General features: G+C 38.2%; 2 protein-coding genes across 2 annotated transcripts in view; both read right to left on the minus strand.

Annotated features, from left to right (window-relative positions):
• LOC6564645 overlaps nucleotides 1–24,859 on the minus strand; it is a 77,244-nt gene extending 52,385 nt beyond the window's left edge. Inside the window, exon 1 of the mRNA XM_032738373.2 lies at nucleotides 24,759–24,859. The gene's annotated coding sequence lies outside the window, so the exon portion shown is untranslated. The remainder of the gene's footprint in view (nucleotides 1–24,758) is intronic.
• LOC6564643 lies at nucleotides 20,607–22,119 on the minus strand. The gene is made up of 2 exons (XM_001991721.3): nucleotides 22,052–22,119; nucleotides 20,607–21,990 (listed from the first exon to the last, which is right to left on the minus strand). Exons 1-2 carry the CDS (start codon nucleotides 22,097–22,099, stop codon nucleotides 20,866–20,868), a joined length of 1,173 nt encoding a protein of 390 aa, XP_001991757.2. The 5' UTR covers nucleotides 22,100–22,119; the 3' UTR covers nucleotides 20,607–20,865.
• Nucleotides 24,860–25,432: the final 573 nt, after the last annotated feature.

A 25,432-nucleotide genomic window follows, 5' to 3' on the forward strand; every position in this document is an offset into this window, starting at 1 on the left:
AGATGATGCTAAAAGATGTGGTAGTATAAAAGGCAAAGCTATTCCCAAAGGCAAAAGCAGGAGAACTTTACACTGTTCAAAGTCACATGGAAAATCATAAATTTGAAGTACACACACCAGCACTCACAGCTGGGGCACAACAAAAGACGTGGTCTGCGTTTAGAGATGGGGGAGCTGGTACTGCAAGCGAAATCGAACCCGAACTCAAACTACATAAGTGGGTCTGAAGTTTGTAAAGAAATTCAACCGCAAATTCAGCGGCGGAAGCGGCCAAGTCAAATCATTTTTCCACTGCATTAAACGACGATCAGCGACAAACACATACAACTCACAAGGCCAAAGGACTATATCCTATGTATATATGTGTCTTTGTGTGTGTGTGTGTACATGTGATATACTTGTGAATGGGCGACATGGTTAAATATGTAGGCCACCAAAAAAAGTGGTCAACCAGCGTCGATGTCCCAAATGATGATGGCCTATCGCCATTGTCTTGGCCTGCCTCTCTTTTTTTTTATTAGAGTGTGGAAATCTTGACGTGAGGCCATTTTCTGTGTGGTCCGCTTTATGATGGCCACTTGTCTGCTTAACAAATAAAATAAAAAAAACTGCCAGGAATAATGTGGCAAGTACTTGACTGGAGGATACCCTGTTTAGAAATCAAATCTCAGTCTTTTGTCAGAGTCGATTTAACAGATTGGTAAGTGATAGCAGCGAGAGATAAAAATTAAAAATGTATTCATAAATACAAAGTAACTAAACTTCTAATTAATATATATAGAGATATACAAATAACGGCATACTTAAATAAATGTTTGCTACGTTTTGCACGGTCTACTTTATTTACCTATGGCATACACGTTCCAACTTCTTGATACCCTTTTTACACATTTTTATGGCTATGAGGCGCTGAAAAACCTAAAGGACTTGCTCGAGTGCTCGCTGCTGCTCTTCAGTGGTCGTGGGCAAGTGCTTAAAGTTGCAACTTCAACTGTCAGTCGGGCTATTTGCTTGCGGCAAACTCAATTAAACCAGGCCACCGTTCCCCATACTCAGACGTCCCCCCTTCCTAGCCGCTCAGCTACGCAGTCCTATAGGACTGCCAACGGGCATTGTTATGCAGCACAAGCAGAGACCCCAACTAAAAGTTGAATGAGCGCAAACAAAATTCCGAGCTGACAATCGCTATTCACTCCCACTGATTGTAATGTGGTCTGACTTGCACGAATTCAGTTTGTAGTTAGTGCTGTGCAACGCCAATAAACAGTTGCCACGATGTTTTGAAGGGCTCTTAGAAAAAGTGTCATAAGTTGATACAATAATTTGCCTGACTCGTCTATTCAATTATAATGATATTTTACGCACTGCACGAAATCAGTTCATCAAGTTGTTTTTAAAAACTTGTTTAAAAAACCAAAGAGCAGAAACAAATACAGCTTGGAATATCGGTAGCCAAGCCCGATCTTTAGATGAACACAAAACAGGCTTACGATGCCAATTTTGAAAATGTTTCTTCGCTAATTCTAGTTTACTGAACACATTCTTTGAATTAATTATGTTTCATGTTTAGTGGCCGCAGTAGACCAGACTTTTATAACACTGGATGCGCCCAATGGGCTGATGTTTCAGACCAACTGCAAATAGTGCCGAGCCGTATGACAACAAGCAAATAGCCGATGCAGTACAGATGTGAGCCAACTGGCAACAGTCAACAAGAGATGGATTGAGAGATGAGGAATGAATGCTGGGCAATGACGTGCTGGCCATGATAGTTCTGTATGTGTATGTTTGTGGAAATGCAGGCAAATTATTTGCTATAACGTAATTAACATGATTTATAGACGAGCACACAACACACAGTCAACAGCGAGCATCAGTCAAGCGGTCCACAGAATATGTACATATGTGTCATGTGCGTGAGTGCGTCGCTCTCTCTGTGTGTGTGTGTGTGTGTCTGTGTGTGTGTGTGTGTATTTGTGATGGCGGTGACAGAAACGACTTATATTGACAGCAGAACTGAGAAGCTCCATTCGGCTCGTTTCGGGGTCAGAGTGGTTCGGCCACATAAATTCGACATTTATACTGATGTGACAAATATTTGCCTGCCGGCGAGTGTTATCTTATATGTATGTGTATATGTGTGTGTGTGCTTGTGTGTGTGTCTGCAATTGATTAATTTATATGATGCAAAGGGGAGTGGTTGCTTGTTGTGTTCGGGCATGCGGCTAACAAGATAAATAAACATGAAGTGCCAAATGAAGAGATTGTAACAAACTTTGAGACATTTGTTGACTCTGAAGCTATATCAGTGTAAAAATAAATTGGTTAAAAATATATACAGGATGTATGTACGTATAATATATGTATACAAAAATTCAATAGAATCAAAAGCGGACGTGAAATTGATATTATCATTATCATTGTTGGGCCGCTGATGTGTGTGCCATTAGTTTGGCCTAAATATAAATTTCGATTATACATCGAATATTATATTAAAATGAATTCACATAGTGGAAAATTTGCAATTGTAACCATATATATATATATATCCCTTTGGCTTTCACTGGGCATATTGCATATTAAAATACCATCACACAGACACGTTCCTTGCATATTTATAAATAATTAAATATTTGGGGAAATCAATAAACATTTTCTGTACAAGCAAAATAACACTGCCAACTGAATGTAAAATGCAAAGCCGACTTACAAAATTGATAGATATTCGATTTATATATCTGGTTTTCAACTGAATTGAGACAGAGAGAGAGGAAAAGATGAAGCCCGAAATAAAATTTGTTGTCAGAAGAAAATATAACAAATTATACAAAGTAATTTACCCAAGTGAATAATCATTCATTTCCATATAAGTTTAGAAGTATTTCAATTTTTCCTTTTTTGATTTCCAGTTTATTGGCTGTGCGATCTAATGTCAAATTTCGGCATCTGATCAACTTGCCTGTCGCATTTACTTTGGCTACCAAATAAAGCACGTAGGATGATAATTACTGGAGAGGGCTCCACTGGGAACCTAAGTTTTTATCTATCAAAAGACGCAGACGTTTTGGATAGAAAACTATTTCTTTAAAATTGTTACTTTTATTGCTATCAGTAATTAATTTTCATATATAGTTCAGAAACGAAAGAAGATATCGATGATATAACAATAATGAGCTTTAATTTGATCGGACAGATGGACATAGTTAGATCGACACGGCTGATCATGAATATATATATAAATATATTTATAGGGTCGCCGATGCTTTTTTCTGCCTGTTTCAAACTTTTGCAATGCTTTGTTATATGCTTTTTAGCCATTTTCAATTGGTGTAGAGTATAAAAAAAAATATTCCAACACAAACTGTTACTGAATACTTGAGCACATTTCTCGATTTACCCGATTTGTTTGGTTTTCTCGCTCTGCTTTTGAATGTTTCGATCTTTTTTTTTTTCATTCTTGTTGTAACCACTGCAATTAATTTCGAAATAAAAATATTTTACTTGCCGACGGTCATTTTGTTTTAGCTTCTGCACTTTGTTTGCACTTTCTATTTGTTCTTGTTGCTGCTGTTGCTGCTGGTGTTTTGTTTTATTTTGTTTGGCCCAATTTGAATTCAATTTTTTCAATATGACACACTCGCGTCATGTGATGTGAAAACTAAAACTAATACGGCAGTAGTCTGAATACGTGTGCACATACTTTCCGCACTAACTGTTGGTGCAATTTCTCTTGTTGCAGTGACTGTTGCTGGGCACAATTGTTACTATTCGTGTTGTTGTTGCCGTTGCACAAATTGCTCAAGCCACATTGTGGAACTCGGCGAGACTGCGGATAATGGAGCGAAAGCACCACAAAAGTTGCCGTACGCCCTGCGGTATGCTAAGATTTATAGCTGCGACTGCTCCAGTCTCATGTTGGTGTTTGTTGTTGGCAAAAACAATTTTGAAAAGTTTGGCTCGTGTGTCTGCAACAGAAACTACATAAAACTAAAATTATCCACGTGCTTTGTTAGTTTTACCAGGCATCATGCAAAAAAACACACACATTTACACGCATACAGGCAAAAAGATACGAGTGAAATCTTTTTCAAGACTAATGAAGTTTTGAAGTTTGTGGCGCCACCTGACGGCAACTTTGCGCACAACTGCTATTCTGTTTGTCGCTTTAACTAAATGTATTTAATTTAATTTGCTACTTATGCATATATGCATAAAGCGAAAGAGAGAGTGATAAACACAGAGAGAGAGAGAGAGAGAGATAGAGAAAGTAAGAAAAAGAAATGGAGAGAGTTGCCTACTTAACCAAGAACACGTTTTATTTTCAGTAAATCTCTGGAAAACTCCATTAAAAGTTAGCATTTTGTGAAGCTCTCTAACTAATGAAATTCTCTGAAACGGATTCAATCGATTCTCTTATGTCTAAGCCCATTTCTTAAGTGCAATTTTTAATCACATAAATTTCAATAATGCGATAGATAGCTAAATAAAAAAATGAGGCAACAATCGTTAAATAACGCTATCAATTTGATGCTGCTTTTTTCTTTAAGGTAAGCAATTTCAACTTCAATTTCAATTTATAGATTCAAGTGTGAATAATCCTTAGGAATCTCAAGCCAACACTCGATTTTCTTTGGATTTGCAGAAGTTTTGGTCTTGTGGCGCGAGCGATTGCAGTAAATTATAGTTTGGAAGTGTTTATTAGGCGGGCCTTCTATGGTTAGACCCAGTAACAAAAATCAGAGGTGTAATACATTTTCAAAAGTTTTTCCACGTATTGGTTGCGTGATTTAATCGTTTCCCTCACATTTCACATTTCCCATGTTTTTCTTCTTTTTTTTTTTGCTCATTTTGTTTATATACACGTTGCCGTAATTTAATTACAGCTTTGCATCGCTGGCCCTACGCTGCTGGCTATAGTTTGCTCGTTGTTTTATGTATAATGTCATCAACCACATCAATGGCTCTTGTATTAATTATAAACAACATTAAACTCTACTTCCCATCACACCAGTTTTCAATGCCAATGTGCAAATATTGAACTAAGAATAGCAAACTTTGATTGCCAAACATATTGTATTTTTGGTCCCTTTATATAATTTATTTAGTTCTCATTAAGAAATAAATGTGAAATAATTACTTATTTGTTCAACAATATTACTCTGAATTGCGATAAATGTAGAGTTTAATAAATATCTATTATCTTTAAGATTCTCTATTGTATTTGCTGTAATTTCGCACCTAAAGTAAAATAAGTTGAATTCAAAAATGTAAAGATTTTATTCCCTAAAATGTTAGTCACTTAATGCATGTCACATTTAAGTATAGGTCTCCAGGAAACAGGGATTGTACTCAAATCCATATGTTCTTATTAATCACGTACTAAGATGGCATTGAGCTTTACCTAAAATATATTGTTCAACTAGGGAAATGAAACTTTATTACTAACTTAAGTTTGAACTTCGGTTAGCTAGTTAGTTGACTCATAATTCTGGCTTATGACGCTGCACAACTTTCGACTTTTTAAAACAGATGTCTGTATGTGAAGTGTGTGTGATCATCAATCAAACTGCATATTCTGGAGCCATCTAGTTAAGCGCGGGTAACTACTCTTTAAACAGTAACAATTCACTGGCTTAAAAGCTATCGATATGCAAAGGGCTTGCGCCTGTCTAGTGCTTGATAAGGAACACGGGAATGCGAAAAGGCAAGCAGCTCTTCATCTTAAGTGAAACCAAAGTATTAAGATACCCACACGGAATGGGGGCTCCAGTTGGCTTAAATGCATTAATCTTGCACCCACACAAACAAAGAGTACAATGAAAAGAAGGGGGAGCAAGGAGGTGTATGAAGTATTTGAATTTAAATTGGTATGGGTAGGGTTAAGGATTATGGGGTGGCTGAGGCGAGGTGTGCAGTCAAACGCCTTGGATATTGATGCCATGCGCTTTATGTCGATGTCGATGTCGCGGATACTGCAATTTGATGGAACTGTAGTTGCAGCTGCAGCAAGAGCAACCGCAACTGGCAGTAGGAAGCGGAAGTGCCGCCTGGTGGTAAACAAAGCCCAGGACATTTCAGCGCCAGCTTACAGCCCCCCGCCCCCCGCTCCACTTGCTCCCTGCTGCTGCAGCTACCAGCACTTTGCTAAAGTTTACTTTTTATCTTTTGTGGCACTTGTGCTGAGTGGTTGGGTGGATCGATAGGGTGCGCCCCTTAGTTTGCTCTGCTCGGAACGGGATCTAGAGATAAATGTGCAACAAATGCAGTTTGTTGAAGTCAATTATTGGATAAGTAGCTTAATTCGGCTTGTGCACGCCTGCTGAATATTCTTAATTGAATGAGCACGGTATGAAATTAGATATTTGGATCAAAATTAAGACCATGCATTACTAACTGAAAAAAATCCGTAACATTTTTAGCTAGAAATCCCTTGGTTAAATCATAAAATATTAAAGGAAAACGATTCTATATATATATATATATAAGATGAGTAAGCTTTCAGAAATTGCTTTGTTTGCGTATATGCTATCTTTTCTCTAGTTGCAGCAGAAGTGTTGAAAAATTTCTTATTTTATTGTTCTATTGTTTGGCTTTGTTTGTCCACAAAGTCTTTTGACGAATCTCACCGAGATCACTTCAAATGCATGTCTCTCTCGAGCAAAAAAAGCACTTTAAGTACGAGTACTTTTAACACTCACGAGTGCGGCGCAAAGCGGCTTGTGATCTAAGGTCGACTTACGTCAGTTTTTTATGGGCTAAAAGCAATTCAAGGCAACAGAAACTGCAGCCACTTAGTCATCTCAGACTTAGCCCACCTCCACCAAAGACTTGTCAAAAGTTTTCTTATACTTGCAACAGCAAGTTTTTCTTTTTTTATTGTGAGTCTCCCTATTTATGTGTACTTCACACAGCCAACCCAAAACGTAATATTTTCAGAACCATACAAAAATATGTAATATATAATTTGTATATAAATTTAAGACATTTTCAATGCTTTCCAAAATTATCACAGCTATAATGATTCGAATTTTTAATTTATTTTCCGGTATTTATCAAATTAAATTAAAAGCATTACAATTTATTAAAATGTATTGCTATGTATTGACGAAGATATTTTTACAAACGTTGTGTTTCAGCATTTTTAAGCCGCGTTATCGGGTTTTTTTCGGTTGAATAAAAGCAGAGCGAGCTTAAAATAATTACAATTAATTTGAATAATCGGACTTATTCAAAGAAGCATGCTATGCTTATGTAAAAATGAATTGAATGTTATGTATACTTTTCACAATTTGATTTCTTAGACTGGTTTTAAGCTCTTAACAACAATTGTAAGCAAACATGTCTGCAATTGTATTCAAGCAATCGCATAAAAATTATATATATATAGTATATAATATCTTAATTAAATAAAAAGGACTTTCGGTGGTCTGTCAAGGATATGAACAGCAGAGTGCTCCGTCGATGACATGCATAGCGCAATCCATTCATGGTTTTGTAGAGCTACTTTTTACTAAGTGGATTAGCGCATCGATGACAACTTGAATAGTAAAGTACAGGCTAAATTATATGCTCAATATTATATTATATTATATATATATATATATTACCAGCTTCACTGGCTTTTTTGCTTTTCGAATGTTTTGGATCACTGTGCCTTGTTGGCTATTCAAGTGCAGCTCATTAACCGTATTTCCACGAAAACTATTCACGGTTGTATTGATAAAGCAAAGTGAATTAATTCAATATTTGGCTGCATAAATTACATGCGAACGAAATGAAATGAGTGCAGCGATAAATCTTTTTATTTATTTATACATATGTATGTTTGTACATATATACATGACGGCTTACCTGCTCCCGCCCCTCTGTCCATCTGTCTGTCTTGGCTAACTATGATGAAATATTACTTCAAATGGCGTGCATTTCATTTGGCCATAATAGAAACAAAAAAAGAGGAATGAAATTGCAATCAATTTAGGCGGACTGAATGAACTGTATATATACATACATATATGTATACACTACATACATATATGTTGCGACATAATAAAAATACAAATAAAGCTCAATTATATGTACATATATCAATTCGGATTTAGTTCCATAGTTCATCAAGTCGACAGCGCTTTATTTTTGCTTTGTTTTACATCGTCGCTTACAATGATAATACCCTTTAAGCCACAGTCAAGAGCAGGGTATACCCGACTTACGTATCTATTCAAATTGTAAATATATTTATTGATATCAACTCCAATTTCTCCAATTTGATTTCGTATTATGCAGCTGCATTAGTCAGATAGTACTTTGGCTTGTATACTTTGCTTTGCTTTGGCTTTTTCGTTGGGGCTGTTGAATTATTGATATATGTGCGCTATGTGTTCTGTGTGTGTGTGTGTGTGTGTTTGGGTGTTTATATATATATATATATATATATATATATGTGAAATTGTGTGTGCTTATAGGTTTGCGAGGTTTCCAGTTGTGAGTGTCCTGCATATTTCATAATGTATTTCAGCGCCCACACAACGCCCCCTGCCAGTTACATCTTCATCTTTTCGCTCTTGACTACGGACACCCCCAGTCCCTTTTGCCCTTTCCTGCCCGTATTTCCTGATACTGACGCCTGTTTAGGCATATGAAACATAATAAATTCCTGCTCAATTTCCGTTAGTGGATTATGCTATATAACACACTTTGGCCCAGAGTTTTTAGCATAATAAAGTAGCTCAATGTAAAAAGGGCTGCGAGCTGTGAATTGTGGATAGCCGCGGGGGCAGCGGCTCTGCCACACGAGTTGGACGCATGCATTATCGTAGATAACGAAAAAAAAAAAAAACGAGAGAGAAAAGAAAACAGCAACAACAATAAAACAAACAGGAACAGCAGCAGTACGAAAAGAGAAAAGAAAAATGAAAACAGAAAATATTTTCGATATGATTCGTCGGACTTATGCGTATGAGAAAAATAAAATAGAAAAAAATAGCTGCATCTATTTATGCTGAATATCTGATTAAAATTTTCCACTGGGTAACAGCTAACTTGATTTATATTCAAGCCGCAAAGACATTGGCCTGGTCTGCTGCATGCTCAACGGAAACGGCAGACGATGGCATTGAAATGGGTTATTGATTTGAATGAGATATCAAATGCGTTCGGCGTCTTTGTGCCAAACGTTTGAAATCTCAGTAATTCAAATCACTCATTCACTCAGTTAGTATAGGAATTTTAACAAATTCGATAGTATTCGTTTGCCATTATGTTATTAAACGAAATTGATTCCACTTCCTCCATGTTCTTTGTATATTCCGTGTATATTGACTTTATCCACAACTGGCAATTCCTCTTTTCACGTATTCTCTGTGCAATTTTCGCTCCTTTTAATAAAATTTCCAATGCTGATATTACTCCACTTTTTCTCATATTTTACTTTTTTCTAAACTACTCTAACGCTTAATAATTATTGGTCTTAAGAACTTCCTCAATCCTTGTAATAATTGTTGGACCATTTCATTTTTTAATATCCCCAGATTCATTATATCCTTTATTTTTTTCCTAATACATTTTTAATTTAATTACTCCTTTTCAATTTGTAACTTTAATTGTATATTACAAAACTTAATTTAATTTTAAATTTTTGTTTTGTGTGTTTTTAGATTTTAGTCCAGTTAATAAATAATTATACTCGGCTTGTAGCTCTATATATATGTATATTTTTTTAATAAATCTCTCTTTTTCTGATTACACTTAATAGTCTATTGAATACATGTTTTTTTTGTATGCCCTGAGTAAAAGTTTGCTTTTAAGTTTGATTATATTAAGATACTAAGAAACTCAAATATCGTATTCGAGAATACCTTTAGCTCCATTTGTCTGTAGCATTTGCCCAAACTTATGCTAGCCCTTCAGGTTATCATGACTAGAACATATACAAATTTTAATTAGCCAATGCCACTCATTTGTCGGTTAGTTAAACAGTTAAGCATATTACCAAATTCAGTATGTCAAAGTCAGCTACGAAAGCGCCAGCAAAGGTGCATCAAAAGCGGAAGCTAAGCTGAAACATAACATTTATGCTAAAGATTATAAAGTTTTATACAAATAGTAAGATTCAAAACTGTGTAAGCTGAACAAACTCAACAACAACTGGTCACATACATACATATATATCTTGCAAAGATTACATAGCCCTTACGCTCCATTGATTGGGTACAGCCACAGTTGCAGTCCTTACACACTGACAACTCTAAATCAAAGGCGAGACAGTAGACGCACACAACAACAACAACAACAAGAGCTGAGGAGACGCAGAGCAGAGGGGGACTTGCCCTGCTGTGGCAGAAAGACTAATTGGCTTAAGTGGCATGCCCTGTCCTGCAGAGCAGTCTCGCAGCGTACTTGTTGTATTTTGTTTTGTTTTGTTTTTGTTATTGTTATTGTTCTTGTTGTGTTCGTCTGCTTCTTGCATTTCGGTGCACAAAGAAAGTTGTTTATGCAAAAATGTTTCGCGTAGCGTTCGCAACACACTTTTGGAGTAACAAGCAGTAGCAGAAGAAGTGGCAGGGATGTGGCGGAGACGCCAACAGAAAATTCAAATCAAAAACAAATCTTGTTAGAACAAATTTTAGCTACCATGCGACCAAGTGGAACAACAGCGACCGCCCAAGAAGTAGACAATGGCGTAACTAGTTGGACTTAAGTGGGAGGCAAGCTGGAGCATTGCAATGGCCGCAGAATGTCTTGTTGCTAAAAAACAACGCGCATGGGTAAACACAATGCCAGGTCCTTAGATGCAACTGCCTGACTGCCTGACTGCCTGCCTGCCTGGCTGCCCACTGACACGTAACCCTAATTTGTTTAAAGGCCGCGAACAAACTCCACAAATGACATTTAAAGTGCAGCGAAAAGTCGTTAACTAGCACAGCAGAGAACATCGGAGCTAAGCCAAAAACCAACGACAGCTAGAAATAAAATACAAATTCTATTTACAAAGCAGAATAAGTCCGCACCCCACAAACTGCTCGCCAACCTCAATTAAATGAAACTACAAAAATGTATGTGCAAATTATGTTTATGTGATTTGATTAATATACTTATATATATTAATATGTATATTTTTTTCTTTTAGTGTATAACGTAAGCCCCAACTCCAACTCCAATGCAAACCTTACCCCAACCTTAAGCTGCTTGATGACCGGCAAAAGCCACTAACATAATTTTCCATTGTTGCCGTTGCTCGCCGAGCCTTTTCGGCTGCAGTTTACGCAACTCGGCAAACTTGATCTGCCAGACAATGGGGGGCTAGAGGAGAGTGGTGGCTGCGGGTGTGGCTGTGGCTGTGGGGAAGGGTCCCACAAATCTAACTGACAATCACCTGTGAGGCACACTCTGTGTGCATTCAACTGCATGCAAAGAGGTTGAGGTTGCAGTCACTATTTTATGTGTGTGTGATGTGTGTGTGTGCGTGTGTGTGATGTGTGTGTGATGTGCGTGTGTGCGTGTATGTGTGTGTGTATTAAGACTCTGTTTTCCAAATTGAGTCAATTTCCTTTCCTTTCGTGATGACGTCACGTTACATCGTGTGCATTGCTGTCGCTTGTGTGCAACTTTCACCAACCAATCGGTTGCAGTTGACGCATTTCAAAATGCCTTTAACACATGTATGATATGTGCATGTGTCTGTTGGTGTGTGTGTGTGTGTGTGTGAGTGTGTGTTTGAGTGCTGAGTGCCTGGCTTTTAATGTCCCTTATACGTTGATGTCATTTTTATTTCATCATCGTTGGTGTTATTTTGCTTCGTTCTTTTTTTATTTATTTTTTGGGTCGCTTTCTTGGCACTTTAACTTATTAATGATCTCTCAAATTGCTTATTTCCTACATGATGCTGACTGCCAGCAATTACATCCCAGCCTCTGTCACTTTCTTTTGTGTATGTGTATGCGAAGGTGGGTGTCACTTGACACACAGAACAGTTATAGAAATAACGATGATAATAATGAAGTTTTTCTGGCTCTCTTTTTTTTTTTTTTTTTTTGCTCATGCTCTAAAGTTTCAACACATGCTGTTTAGAGAGGGGGGGGATAAGGTCGTAGGTACTCAGGCGTGTAGCTATGTCGCTTATTTATATTGACATGTGCAAGTAAATTTCCTGCGCCCCAAGATGTCTCCAAAACGCACACAAACACACACACACACACACACTCAAAGCACGCTCAACGGTCTGTGTGAGTCGTTTGTCACAAGGCAGGAAAACTGTTGACATAACAATGATTATACGGCTCATTAGTTACATTTCTTGTATGAATGCGTGTCACATTGTGTGTGTGTGTGTGTGTGTGTGTGGATATGACAACGCTTGACGAGCAGTCGAAGAACTGCAGCTTCACACATGTCCATGCTGCAGTTTTTTAGCTCGCAAAGGAAGTAGTTGCTGTTAAAAGTGGTGCAACGACATTACAAGCACTTTTCGCCTAATAACCGACATCCTTGCTGTAGCTGGTCATGATTAGCGGTTTCAGTTGGTTGAGAGTTGTGCGTGCTCAGAATTGTAGCATACAACTTTGAGCAGCTGCCAAACTACTATCAAGAATATCTTAAAATAATCCATGTTGATTTGTTCAGATTGAATACAACTGGTTTTTCACTGCAACTTGTCTCTACTTGTGAAAGAATAAATAGTTGTATGAAATTATTTGGTATTTGATTCATTTTCATTGATAGTATTTTGAAAGCTGTCGATATTCCAAAGTAAATGTGGTTATTTTGAAAGTTGGATTTTTGTTTGCTGGCGTCTTGTTTTCAAATATCAAATTAAAATGTAATTATTTTCAGTTACCAGGTTACCACTTCCAATAAAAATATGAAACGTTTTGTTTATTAATATAAAAAATAAATAATATATTTTGTAATGCAATTTTCGAATGTGAGGAAGAAGTTGTTCTTGAGCCAACACACGACACTGGATCGACTGAATCTTCAAGCGAATTGTGGCTCATAAAAATGCAGTCTTGACTAGAAAATACTAGCAACGAGTACCCAATTCAATTCAATGTTGTTGCACAAGGTGTACTCCATTCCCTTTGTTGAATATAAGCGTAACATATCTATTGTTTGTGCTTGTGCCATATTTATTAAACTAATGAGCCGTTAAGCAGTCGCCACGCGCCAGATAAGATGGGAATGGGGCTGGGGCTGGGACTGGGACTGGGACTGGGGGGGAAGCTGTCTGTAAAACAGAAGCGAGAATTTATGAAATTTTCAATTTGTAGCGAAGCAGAAAAATGGCATCTGATGTGCCTTTTATGAGGCTTGCCGGGTATTGACAAAAGGGCCAACAACTTGCACGCTTGATGGCTGTGGGCAGTGTGGGTGGGTGTGTGTGTGTGTGTGTGACACAAGGTGTATGCTGTGTGAGTGTGTGTGTGCAGCGGAAGAGTCTGCTGTGCAGGCTGGTTGGCAGGCTGGCTTGCTGGCTGGATGGCTGGCAATATTCCGCGCTTGAATTCGTTTAATAACGTGCGACACATAAAAAGCAGTTGGCAGTTGGCAAAATCATTGCCGACGTTCAGCAGCACAAAAATAAGAGGAAGAAGTACAAGCAGAAGAAGAAGCAGAGACAGAAGAAGAAGAAGAACATGAACGAGACAAAGAAAGAAGCCAACAATAACAACACATAAAGACAAAGACAAAGACAATGGCAAATGCGGAAGACAGAAGACAGCAAAAGGTGTGCAGTGTGTGTGTGTGTGTGTGTCTTTTAAATATGTACTTTTGTATAGGTGTGTATGTGTGTGTGTGTGTGTTTGTGTGTTTGTGTGTGTGTGTCATCAGTGCTGCCATTGCAACCATTATGCTTGTAAAAATTGAATTTTAGTGGCTCGGGCATAATGCTACTGTCTGTATGTGTGTGTGGAAGGGAGATAGTAACATGTCTTTTGGGCATATATTCGTACATTTTATTGTTGCGCTCAGCACGTGTATGGGTGTGTGTGTGGTTGTGTGTGTGTGTGTGTGTAAAATTTAATAATAACGACCCTCTTAAACCTACGGACTACTTTTCCTCCTGCCCGCCGCTTACAAACTTTTCCTTTTCGTTCGCCGCTCTGGTTTCTCTTTTCATTTATCAGTTTCGTCCTTTTGCTCTGCTTCTTCTTCTTCTTCTTCTTCTTCTACTACATCTTCACCTTTTGTTACTTTGTGTCCTGTTGTGTTGTGCTTGAATGTAGCCTCGCATCTCTTTGCGCTGACATTTAATGTAATAATTTTTACGATGATGCTCGACGGCATTAAAACGAGATTAAACACAAACAAACGAGGGGCTCGACCGGGCGGTGCGGGGAGGGGCCCATGAAACGCATGAACATTTGCTGTTTGATACACTTGAAAATAAATGCGAGAGATGTATGCCTGTTATGCCCATAAAAGATGATGTAGCATATAATTACGAGCACGCACAAGGACCCCCCATCTACACACACACACAAATACACAGACATAAATGCATACAGATAATGGTTCAATAAAATAATCTTTTAAGTTGACACGAAGAAAAAAACACAAATCTCTCGCAAATGCTTTTGATAGATTGTAATAAATTAAACTATCAGTCTTCCGCTGTTGTACACCATACTTAGCAATATCCTTAAATATGAATTAAAGTGATTGCACAATCATATATAAATACGAATATATATATGTAGATATCTGTAAATATGTAAATCTATAATAAATATCTCAATGCATTTATGTTAAGGACAGGTGCGCATATTGCTGCAGAATCTTAAACTAGAACCACAATTTCATATTTTCCTTTCATTTAGAAGAGAGAAGTCTTTGCAGCCGCAAATATATACATATATACAAACACTTTAGTTATTCGAAAAAGACTCTGTTCAATAATAACAGGAAAACTTTTATCCGTTTATGTTGGTGTATACAGAAAGTTGAAAGCACTTTGTAATTCAGTTTAAATATATTTAAGTTAGTTGCATTTTCTTTACACGACACGACACAAATTAGTCAGCATAAGTTGTACTCCTTTGTTTAGTGTTTTGGTTTGTATTCGATATGCATATTGAATTCAAAGAATATCTTAACACGTATACTTATCCACTTCAACTTAATTAAGTGTTTACTATTTTATTGTGCTCGCACTTTAAGTCATAGTTGTCGTATTCGTGTTACAGATAATACAACGTTCTCATCATTGACATGTCATCCCATTATCGGTTCCTTTAGAATTAGTGTTGCCAATGACGGTCGCTTCGAATATACTTTTGTTAGATAGTGTTAATTTTCGTTGATTCGCTGCTGGCGGCTGAGTGTGAACTCCTTACAACTAACATGGCAAGCAAGATTTGTGTTGTTCTGTGGCAACACACAAAAAAAAAAAGAAAAAAGAAAAAAAACAGAGGCCATTGTGTGTGTTTAATTTGCTCGACTGCCTTATTGTTATATAGTTTATTTATTTTCAGCCAAATGCCCACAGCTCTTCGAAAAGCTGACAATGAGCTGCTCATCGCCCGGCGAGTGTGTGAATGTGTAAGCGTGTGAGAGCGTGTAGGTGTGTGTGGGTGTGTGCGTGTGTGCGTGTACATTTCTGTGATTGTGTTTGCGAGCGTTGTTTTACGCTTGAGTGGACGGGCAAAAGCCAAAAGTAAAATGGAAATGAAAACGAAAATGAAAAGGAAAATGAAAATGAAAATGAGACTGTGCCATTGAATGAAAATGAGATGAAAATGGCAGGCACTCGATGCGCTGCTGAACGAACAACGGGCGTGGCCAATAATAAAAGGGCTGAAATCATAAGCCCAAAATTTATCGCACTCAAGACAGCAGCCAAGTCAAATTGTATGTGTGTAATGGATCAAGTTTATTTATAAGGCTGTCGCAGCCGCTAGCGCAGCGCCAGCCGCAGCCACAGCCGCAGCCGCAGCCGCAGCCCCAGCTCCACCATCGAAACATGAAAGCAAACAATATTACGCATACGCAGCGTTGTTCGTGCGCCTAGCACAATACAGTGCGGCCCCAACATCGTCATCGACAGCAGAATGATGAAGTGTTATTTAAATATAAATATATTATCTATCAATAAGCTGCCTAGACGCGCACAAAAGCCACCAAAATTCTAAAAACGTGAAAAGCATTTTCCCGCATCAAATCTTCAAATTTGATGCCATTATTTTGTTTGTTTTTTTATGAACTGTGTCTGCGGATACATGTGAGTGTGTGTGTGTGTGTGTGTGTGTGTGTGTGTGTGTGTGTGTGAGCGAGTGTGCGTCTAGCTTAATAATAAAGTGATTGCCGGCTTTGGAGCACAAACGCCGCCGGGCAATGTCGAGCCCCTAACACGCCTCGACTTTATTAAATTATGTGCGTTTGATGCCACACAAATTCAGTTTTATTTAACTCGCATCTTTTATACATTTTACACACTTGCCAAGGATATTGTAATTTAGTTGCAATTACAGTTACGTAACTGCTCATAGTCCGTATCAAATATGTACGATAGACAGTCAATTTATTTGTAAGTATTGGCAGGCCATCGCTTAAATGCTTTCGATAATTGCCAGAGGATCATTGCTTGCAAACCTTTAAGTGTCGGATTGGGCTTGAATTAGATTAATCATTGCAATTGCTTTGATAAGCAAGGTCTATCATCTATCAAGCTTAAGTCTTATGAATTATATATATATATATATATATATCTGTTCAGCTACGAGTAATAAGAAAAGACTCAGTTTGAATATGACCAAAAGCTCAACTATCAATTGCCAACTTTGCTGTTGTTGCTGTATTTAGGGAATGCAATAACCAACAGACTAATAAACAAACAGTATAATTTAATAGATATTTAATTAATATTCCATAAAGCTGAGAGAAAGCTGATGTTATGCCTAATCAAGGCAAAATTTAATTAAAATTGATTGAGCGGCAATTATCGTAATAAATAAAATTAGTGGCGCAAAATTGTTACTTTTCTTCTTCTAATAACATGTTTATATAGATCTTATATCAAGGTCTTTGTAGACCCTTTAAAGTTTGGTGAGCTGCTATTAAAAGTGCTTATAATAAGCTTTTGGTATTAGAGTATATTAAGTAATAAATAGGTACGGAGAATAATAAGACAACCACTTGGAGAAAGCCTGGAACCATAAATAAGAGAACAATAAAGCCATTTTGGATATACACAGCTCACATATACTATTTAAATAATAATATAAAATACATATATAGACTTTGTGAAGCCGGCCGCAACAAATTTCACATTTTGTTAAAATGCAAATTAAAATATTTATGCAAATGCGAGACAAGGAATACAATAAATTATGCCAAAGCCGAAAGAAAGAAAAGACGAGAAAGGAAAAAAAGTAAGTAAAAGCGATGCCACGAAAACAAAACCAAATGAAGCGAAACGACAGGCACGAAAACAATTACCTGTTACATGGCAAAGCCAATGTCAGAGCCACCCCGCACCCACACCCCACACTGCTTACTGCTCACTGCTCACTGCTCAGCCACCCAGCCCTCTAACCAAGCTCACACCAGCCACGCGACCGCATTATTTTTATATTTGTCATAAATGTTAGCGTCTTTCACAATAATTTTGGGCCTGTAAACAAGTTTTAGACAAAAAGGCAAATAGAAAAAGAAAATGTATGTATATTGAAATGGTAAAAGTTGCCAAGAGTAAATGCCGGCATTAAAATGCGGGACAATGTCGCAACCTAAAACGGAAGCCGGAAATATGCAAAGCCAGCGCATGCTGGGCAACTGGCAAGTCGGACAATAAAGTCATCCCCTCTGCCCCAGCTGCCCCTGTTGTTTGCTTGGCCATATCCTATTGCCAAAGTGCTTGACTTGCAGTTCAAGTTAATCGCGCGCAATATTTAATTGCATTTGAAGTTTTTTGCAGTCAAGCTGAGTTGTGCCTCAGATGTCTCAGTTATTGCTGCTTGGTATTTTCATATTGACTGCTCTATCTGGTTGGTTCACGCATATGCTTCGTTTGCCACACACTTTAAGCCATTTGCTAATTAGCTGATGCTTCAGCTGCTGCATCAGGTACAACAGTTACAGCAGTTACAACAGCTTCATGTCTACTTGGGAGCACCTTTTAACCTTCTAATGAATTTAATTAATGCAAGCCTCGTGCGCTCTTTGAAATACAAACGTTGCCATGCACAACCAATTTACCCATGGCAAGTGCAAATTAAAAAGGGAAACCTTTTCGCGTTACTGAAACGAAATAATAAATAAGAGCGCTTAAAGAAATAAAGCGAATACGACTTTGAAATGCTCTACAAGTGCAGCCATAGCTTTTGGTCAGCTGAATACAGAAAGGTATAAATATATACATATTAAAAAATGTTGATATCTAAAGCTGAGGCTGAAGTAAATCGAAAAATTAATAATTTTGTGAATTACAATAATATTATTACAAAATTAAGCTGAAGTAAATAAAAAAATTTATAGTTTTAAATGCCTTAATTTGATATAATACCACAACTGTTGACTGTGTAAAACGAGAGTTCGACGACTAAAGAATATGTAAATATGTACATATATAAGTGAAACATATTATCAAATAGTCTATGTATATTGTAGTCAGTCAGTCACATATTTCTTTTGTTTGTAGGGTATACGAATAAAAGTCAAATGCGAAAACTTTTGTTGACAACACAGACAGCTAAATACTGTTTGGAGTGGGAGAGTGGGCATTTAGTTGCAGGTGATGGTGGCTCTAAAATCCGCTTAGAGCTGCGCTCAACAGCAATTATCGTCATTACGCGCCCAGCGCACAAAAGTATGCAATAGTAAACAAGAAGCGCAAAGAAAAAAACCTGCAGCAAAACAGAGAAAACAACCAAATACAAAAGGCATGAATGTCTATCAATGCGATGACGACGATTAGATACTCTTCAAGGCAATAAAACAAAACACTTTTCTAGTGCAATTTGAGCAAAGCATCTGGAGGCGTTTTATATAAACAGAATACATTAAAAATAGTTAACACGAAGAACTTAATTTGGCATCTAAATTTTGTTCCAGAGTTCGAATTATCATATTTCTGTTTGTCTTAAACAAATTTGATTTACAGTTGAATTTTACCACTTTGTTCGATTTATGTTTTCGTTTTATTAAACGAATTTATGCATAATACAAATATTTTTAAAAAAATTGCAATTAAACAAATATTTTTCTAACAATACCTATTTCAGGTCTGGCTATTAATGGTATACTCCACATTTGTGTAGTTATGTTGTATTAGAAGTAGACCCAAATGTTTCTAAATGAAACTTGTGTAGCAAAACCGGGTGAAATAAATGCTACTAATTTGCGAAATCAGCTAAATTCATTAAATAAGTTGCACCTCATTTTCCTTGTCCATAATAACAATGTCTGTTAGAATGTGGTGTCTCCTCAAAAGCATCATGCATTTCAAGTTACCCTGTGCAAGTGTATACCGAAAATAGTAATAAAAAAAACGAGCAGTGTAACAATTAGGGAGGCAGCTCCAGCCAAAGCCCTTTCACCTGACCGAGCTACGCCTCCCCGGAGCATTAAGTTCTTCATACAAATGCGGGGCTGATGGATGTGTTTCGAGTGGCGCCAGAAAATAATGTCGACTCTCGATGCTTAACTCTCGACTGGCGACTGACGTCAGAGAATTTCCTGTTTTTCATCGTCTTTGACTTCTGTCGTTGTTATCAGCACTACAGAGAGCGGGGCGGCGCGGACAGACTGCAGGTGTGGAGGTCTAAGCGATTTATTAAAGCCAAATGGCAAATGGCGATGGGGACAAAAAAAAAGTGTTGCAAGCAATTTAAGCAATAGCGGCGACTCCTTTGCAAATCCTTGTTGCCAAAGCACAAAGACAACAACAGACATGCGACGCCCAATCCTCAATCCCCAATCCCCAATCCCCGCTTCCCCTATACCACCCGCCCCCCATATACCCAGCAGCCTGCTGCCATTATTGAGTGCGTGCACGTAACTGACATCAGCGCGCTTATAAATCAAGTTGCAAATACTTTTTTCTGCCCATGTGCGAGTGTGTGCGGGTGTGTGTATGTGTTTGAGTGTGCTTGTTTGTGCCAGCAGCAACAACAAGAGGGTAACACACATGCATACATATATTAAGCTCCACTTTTGAGTCCATGAATTTGGCAACTGACTGCGTGAGTAACTCACACATATTCTCATATGATTAGATTAATGCATTGTGTAATGGCTCAAGAAGCCACCTTCCTCCCTCCCCAAACCTACCCGCTGCCTTTCTTCCATAATCTTCACTCAGAGCGACCAAGTTTTCCATGTATTTGTGGGGCGTACGCAAACCATAATTTAAAAGCCTTCGGCTTTCAGCACTGTTGCTTCAATTCATATTTAGTTCACTTATGGTTTGACTCCATTAAATCACTTATCTGATTGTTATCAGATCTGTTATCGTTGCTTAAAAAGTTAACAACTACTTTGTTCATATGCAGAAATTCATTAGTAATTTTTCATTCAACGATTACCATTTTCACCTCTCTTGTGTATTTTATTTAAATTATACATACATAAAACAAATAATTACATAAGAGAATGCCATTCAAGTAATTATAATTAACATATTTTTGATATCTGATGAGGGTTTTAATCATGTTGCATTATATCAGAGTTCAGTTGTTGACTTGCATAATAATCCCACAGTGGATTAGCTTGTGTAAATGTTGATGGAGTAAGTTCGTCAAATGAGCATACAAACAGAGTTAGACTCGCAAGTAGAAAGGTGTATGGGTGGGTGAAGTTGAGTGGGCTATCATATGTCATTTTCACATATAATAATAATAATAATAATAATAGTAATAAAATGAAACAATGTTAGATTGTCTTGGATATAAAGTCGTAGATGATGCGCTGCATGAGACTTAGTATATCATAAAATTTAATATTGCACTCATCGATAATGAAGAAAGCGCCCCGCATAAAGTCTAGACCGCGGTACGGCTCCAGGGATAGCAGCGGCTGATCTGCCGCATTTAAATTGATAATCAAATGATCGAACAGACGGCGATCACCGACGGCACGCAGTGCGTCCAGCGGTATAATCCCGATTTCTTTGATCCCCAGGCCGCCCTTTTGCTGGGTGCTGGTGCCCAGTAGCATGATAAAATTCAATTTGTTCTCTGCACCCAACTCCCGCAGCGCCTGCTCTGCGAACTCATACGAGATGAAACGTGTCACGGCCATGGGAAAACAACAATGGGCGATTCGCACAAAATAGTTCTCATTCTTTGCGCACATCAGCTTGAATTCGCGCCTCAGAATCTGTGGCAGTGTCAGTTCGTCTAAATTGAACATGGCACGCACCAGTGTGTCGCGGAGAATGGTGCGCTTGGGCATATCGAGAATGCCCAGCTGCTTCTCCAGGTAGAGCAACATATGAAAGTCGCGCATCTCCGACAGCTGCTCCAGTGTATATTCGAAAAAATTATTCTGCAAGAGGAGTGCGGCATGCAGCAGCTCAAAGACGAACAAACACTGCACGTTCGACGAGTTATAGATGCGACTCAAGTAGCGCTCGGTGACGATGGCCGCACAGGAGCGCATCGGATGCATGATCCGTTGACAATAGATAGGCAAACGGGCGGCCTCGCACTGATAGGGCCGATAGTCGTAGACCTCCTCGCTGCAATAGTGAAACGGACTCACATGATGGTTGACCAAAATAAAGCGACTGCACTGCAACAGATCGCCGGGCACATCGTCGCGAAATACAAGATGCGTCTCGGCATTGATGCTCCGCTTCTCGAGCAGAAATTTAACCTCCGTTTTGCTGGCATAGTCGCAACGCAACATATTCAAAACTGGCAAGATTTTGTGCTTGAATATGCCCCGATTGCGAAAGTGCAAGTAGGCAATCGCCAGTGTGCTAGCAACCGAGTCCAGATCGCAGCTCTCGTGCGACAGGACAATGTACATCAGCTCTGGCCCGCCAGTGGAGCGCTGTAAATGCAGTTAAGCACGTTGCCAAAACGTTGCATGAAAACGGCAATCTACTACTTACCCAATTGGTCAGCTGCTGGGAGTGCATTAAAAATTTTAAGAAATCCATGCTGCCAAGTTTGTCGCTAAAATTCATTATGGATCTATTGGATCGATCTACATATATATATTTTTAATTGATTCTCAGCTGCTGTCTGACAAACTTGTTATGCTGTTTTTATTTATGGCGTGCTTTCTTATGGTATCGATAGCTACATGGTATCGATAGCTAATGGTATCGATAGCTTATCGGTTGTTTTTCAACAATTGTAATGCTATCGCATTTCTTGCGTAACTGGTCGCATTTATTCACAGATTTTATGTCTGTTGTCCGTTTGGTCGTTTGGTCGACAGTGTTTGATAATCTTTGAGAGTTGCTTGTGCATACAGAGGGATATGGCTCTATCGACTCGGCTGTTGGCCCCGATCAACAATATATATTATTATATATTATGCTTCTTTCTGCCTGTTACATACTTTTGCATAACTAATGGATTCAGATCATGATAAGAGAATATCAAATCACTAGTCCACATCTACAGCCATTTCTAGTTATTGATAAAACAGCGTCAAAGTTGCACAAGAGATAAGGGAAATGGTGCACTATGAGTGTAGTATTGTAGGGGTATTGGGGTATATAGGGGGCATAGGGGGCGTGTAACGTTTAGTTGGTGGGCAGCTGGTCACGACGCCGCCTTGTCTGTCAAATGTGGCCCAAATTGGCTGACTTTTCACATTTGACCTGCACACGTAACGCGTGCCCACATCGTTGTGCGTGTGTGTGTGTGTGTGTGTGTGTGTGTATGTGTGTGTGCGTGTGTGTGTGTCAGTATTTGCAGTTATAGTTGGCACTTTGCTGTAGGGCAGAACGTGTGATTTATGATGCTTACTACGTTCTGCTTTGGTAAATTACTTTTGCACACGTTGAAGTTAAATAATTTTTTGACGCTAAAAGTTGTGCGCTTTCAGTATTTTTTTTTCTTCTTCTTCTTCTTTTTACCATTTGTGGGCAAAAAACTCAATTGCTGGCTTAACTTTGAGATGTGATACTTTAATAAAAAGCTCCGCAAAACGCAAAAACAAAACAAAAAAACAAAATAAGATGGAGCAACTAGGCATGCCATTAGGTGCTGCCTAAGTATTTTGATTTTGTGGCATGCTCTTATACGCGGCCAAAAGTCACTTAGACATTAGATATTCAGCCCCAGCCAGACCGTTTGGCCAGTTGTAAGCCACAGAATGCCATTGCGAGGCAAGAACCTTGAGATGGCAACGCATATGTATGTATGTATTTGTATTTAGTGTACGCACACACGCATATATATAAATATAAATATATATATATATGTATATATATGTATGTATATATGATGTATATATAGTACATATGTAGATAGTTGCTGTGTTGCCCATTTAAATGCTACATTATGTTGAATATTCAATTTAATGTGTCTTATAAATCATGTAGATCCTTTTCTGCAGCCCGGCAATGCCAGAAAATGCTTAACGCTTGTCCCTGTCCCTCTCCCTGTCCCACTGCCCCTCCTCTTGCTTCGCTGCCCCGCGCTCCTTGGCCCTGTTGCTGTTTCTGCTTCAGTTTTGTATCATTGCGTGCTGTTATGTTGTTGTCACGGTTTTTGCTCAATGCTTTTAGCCACTTTCAAATTCGAGTAGTTTCTTTATCATTCCGCTGATGGGACATGTATTTTTCTATATTTCTTGCTTTTGGTTCTGGTGTGGTTTTTCCTCGCTCATATTTATAACTGCTTATCGGTTTTTGAAACTCAAGATTGATTAACTGCCTGCTTTCGGCAACGTTTACCAACACTGTGCATATATTGTCTGTTTGTGCTGTGGCACAAGTCATGAATTAATCTTATGAATTGGCAGAAGCCAATTTCATTCCCAGATAGCGAAAACATGACTATAGCGGAAAGGCCAGAGTCTAAAGACGTTAAGTATATTATATATATATATATATATATATATATATATATTATATATTTTATTTGCACTTTCCTGGCACTTTAATTGTCCGTAGCAAACTATTAAAGAGATTTAAGTAGTTATCTCGCTTCAACATGCGAATCAAACTGATGTGTATTTCGATGGCTCTAACTAAAAACGAAATAAGAGACTTGAAAAATAAACAAATCACATAAACACAGATATGTATTTTGATGATTGCTTAAAATCATCACACTTTAAATTCTTTTTTGTTTCAGCCTAAATCGAACCAAATTTAATCATAAATATCAATCAATTTTATTTTTGTTATCTGACAGTCTCATTGAGGAAGTTAAGTCCATAAGCCACTGACTTATCTGACGATTCGCATAACAAAAAACTCCGGAAACTTTAATTTTTATTAGTCTTATGTTTCCGACGGTTTTTTTCTGTGTCACCATGCTCATGATGTGCGAGAGCCTAAGTTTCTAAGAACTACACTTTTATTTTGGAATTTTCATAAAGTAGGAAAGTTGGCAAATTGAATTCGTTGGTGGCAAATCATAGAAATTAAATCAAACTGTTTCGTGCTAACTCCCAGCATTTACAAGAAACAAAGCAACCTCATCGAAGGAACCGAAAATGTTAATAATACTAATTTAGTGCATTTTTGTATAATTCAGTTTTTGGAGAAAACAACCCACAAATGCAACATCTGTGACAGTGTAAGCAATTCTTGTTACTTATTTATAGTGTTTGAGAAATTTGAAATTTGTACTAACCGCTTTAGGTGAATTAAATTGTTGGATATTTCGATAATGCAACTTTTTACACTTGGTCACTTTGATGTGTGTTAATATACATATGTGTTTCGATTTGTATTTGTTGCATTTTCGAGCACTTGCTTATATTATTATTATTATCATACGCACTGTTCTCCCGGCATTTGTTTAAGTTGCCTGCCTTTGGATAGCAACAACTTTAGCACGATTGCAATATTTTTTTATATTTTTTTATTGGGTAGTTGTAAATTGAAGAAACGACAAAAAAAAGATAATCACAAAAAAGTGGCGCGTATTTGAGTCGAACTTAACAATTGCGTTAGCCAAATCAACTATTTGTTGAACGGACGCAGGGGCGCAGCACGGGCGAAACACGCGTCTTACTGTTGTAGTCGTCGTCGCCGTCGCCGTCGTCGTCGCACACACACGTACCGTTTGCCACTGCGAGAGAGCCACTGGAAAAGTCACTGGGTAGCTGCCACTGGGGCAACAAACAGCAGCAGAGTTCAACGATAGACTGATTGGCGGCTATGTGCGCTGGCGGTGACGAGCAGCACGGAGCAGACATCGTGGTAAGTTTCCTGCCAGCACTCAATGTGTGCGTGTGCGCTGTGGTGAATTGAGGAAGCCCCCTCTCTCTCTCTCTCTCTCGCTTACCACACATGCAGGCATTA

The sequence above is a fragment of the Drosophila grimshawi genome, unplaced genomic scaffold (genome assembly GCF_018153295.1).
Source record: "Drosophila grimshawi isolate 15287-2541.00 unplaced genomic scaffold, ASM1815329v1 contig_848, whole genome shotgun sequence".
Lineage (NCBI taxonomy): Eukaryota > Metazoa > Arthropoda > Insecta > Diptera > Drosophilidae > Drosophila > Drosophila grimshawi.

Bases quoted from the DNA above. Each gene is read 5' to 3' on its own strand.
- LOC6564643 (XM_001991721.3), bottom strand. From the start codon at position 22,099: ATGGATTTCTTAAAATTTTTAATGCACTCCCAGCAGCTGACCAATTGG. The intron at 21,991-22,051 runs GTAAGTAGTAGA...CTGCATTTACAG, and splicing joins CCCAGCAGCTGACCAATTGG to CGCTCCACTGGCGGGCCAGA.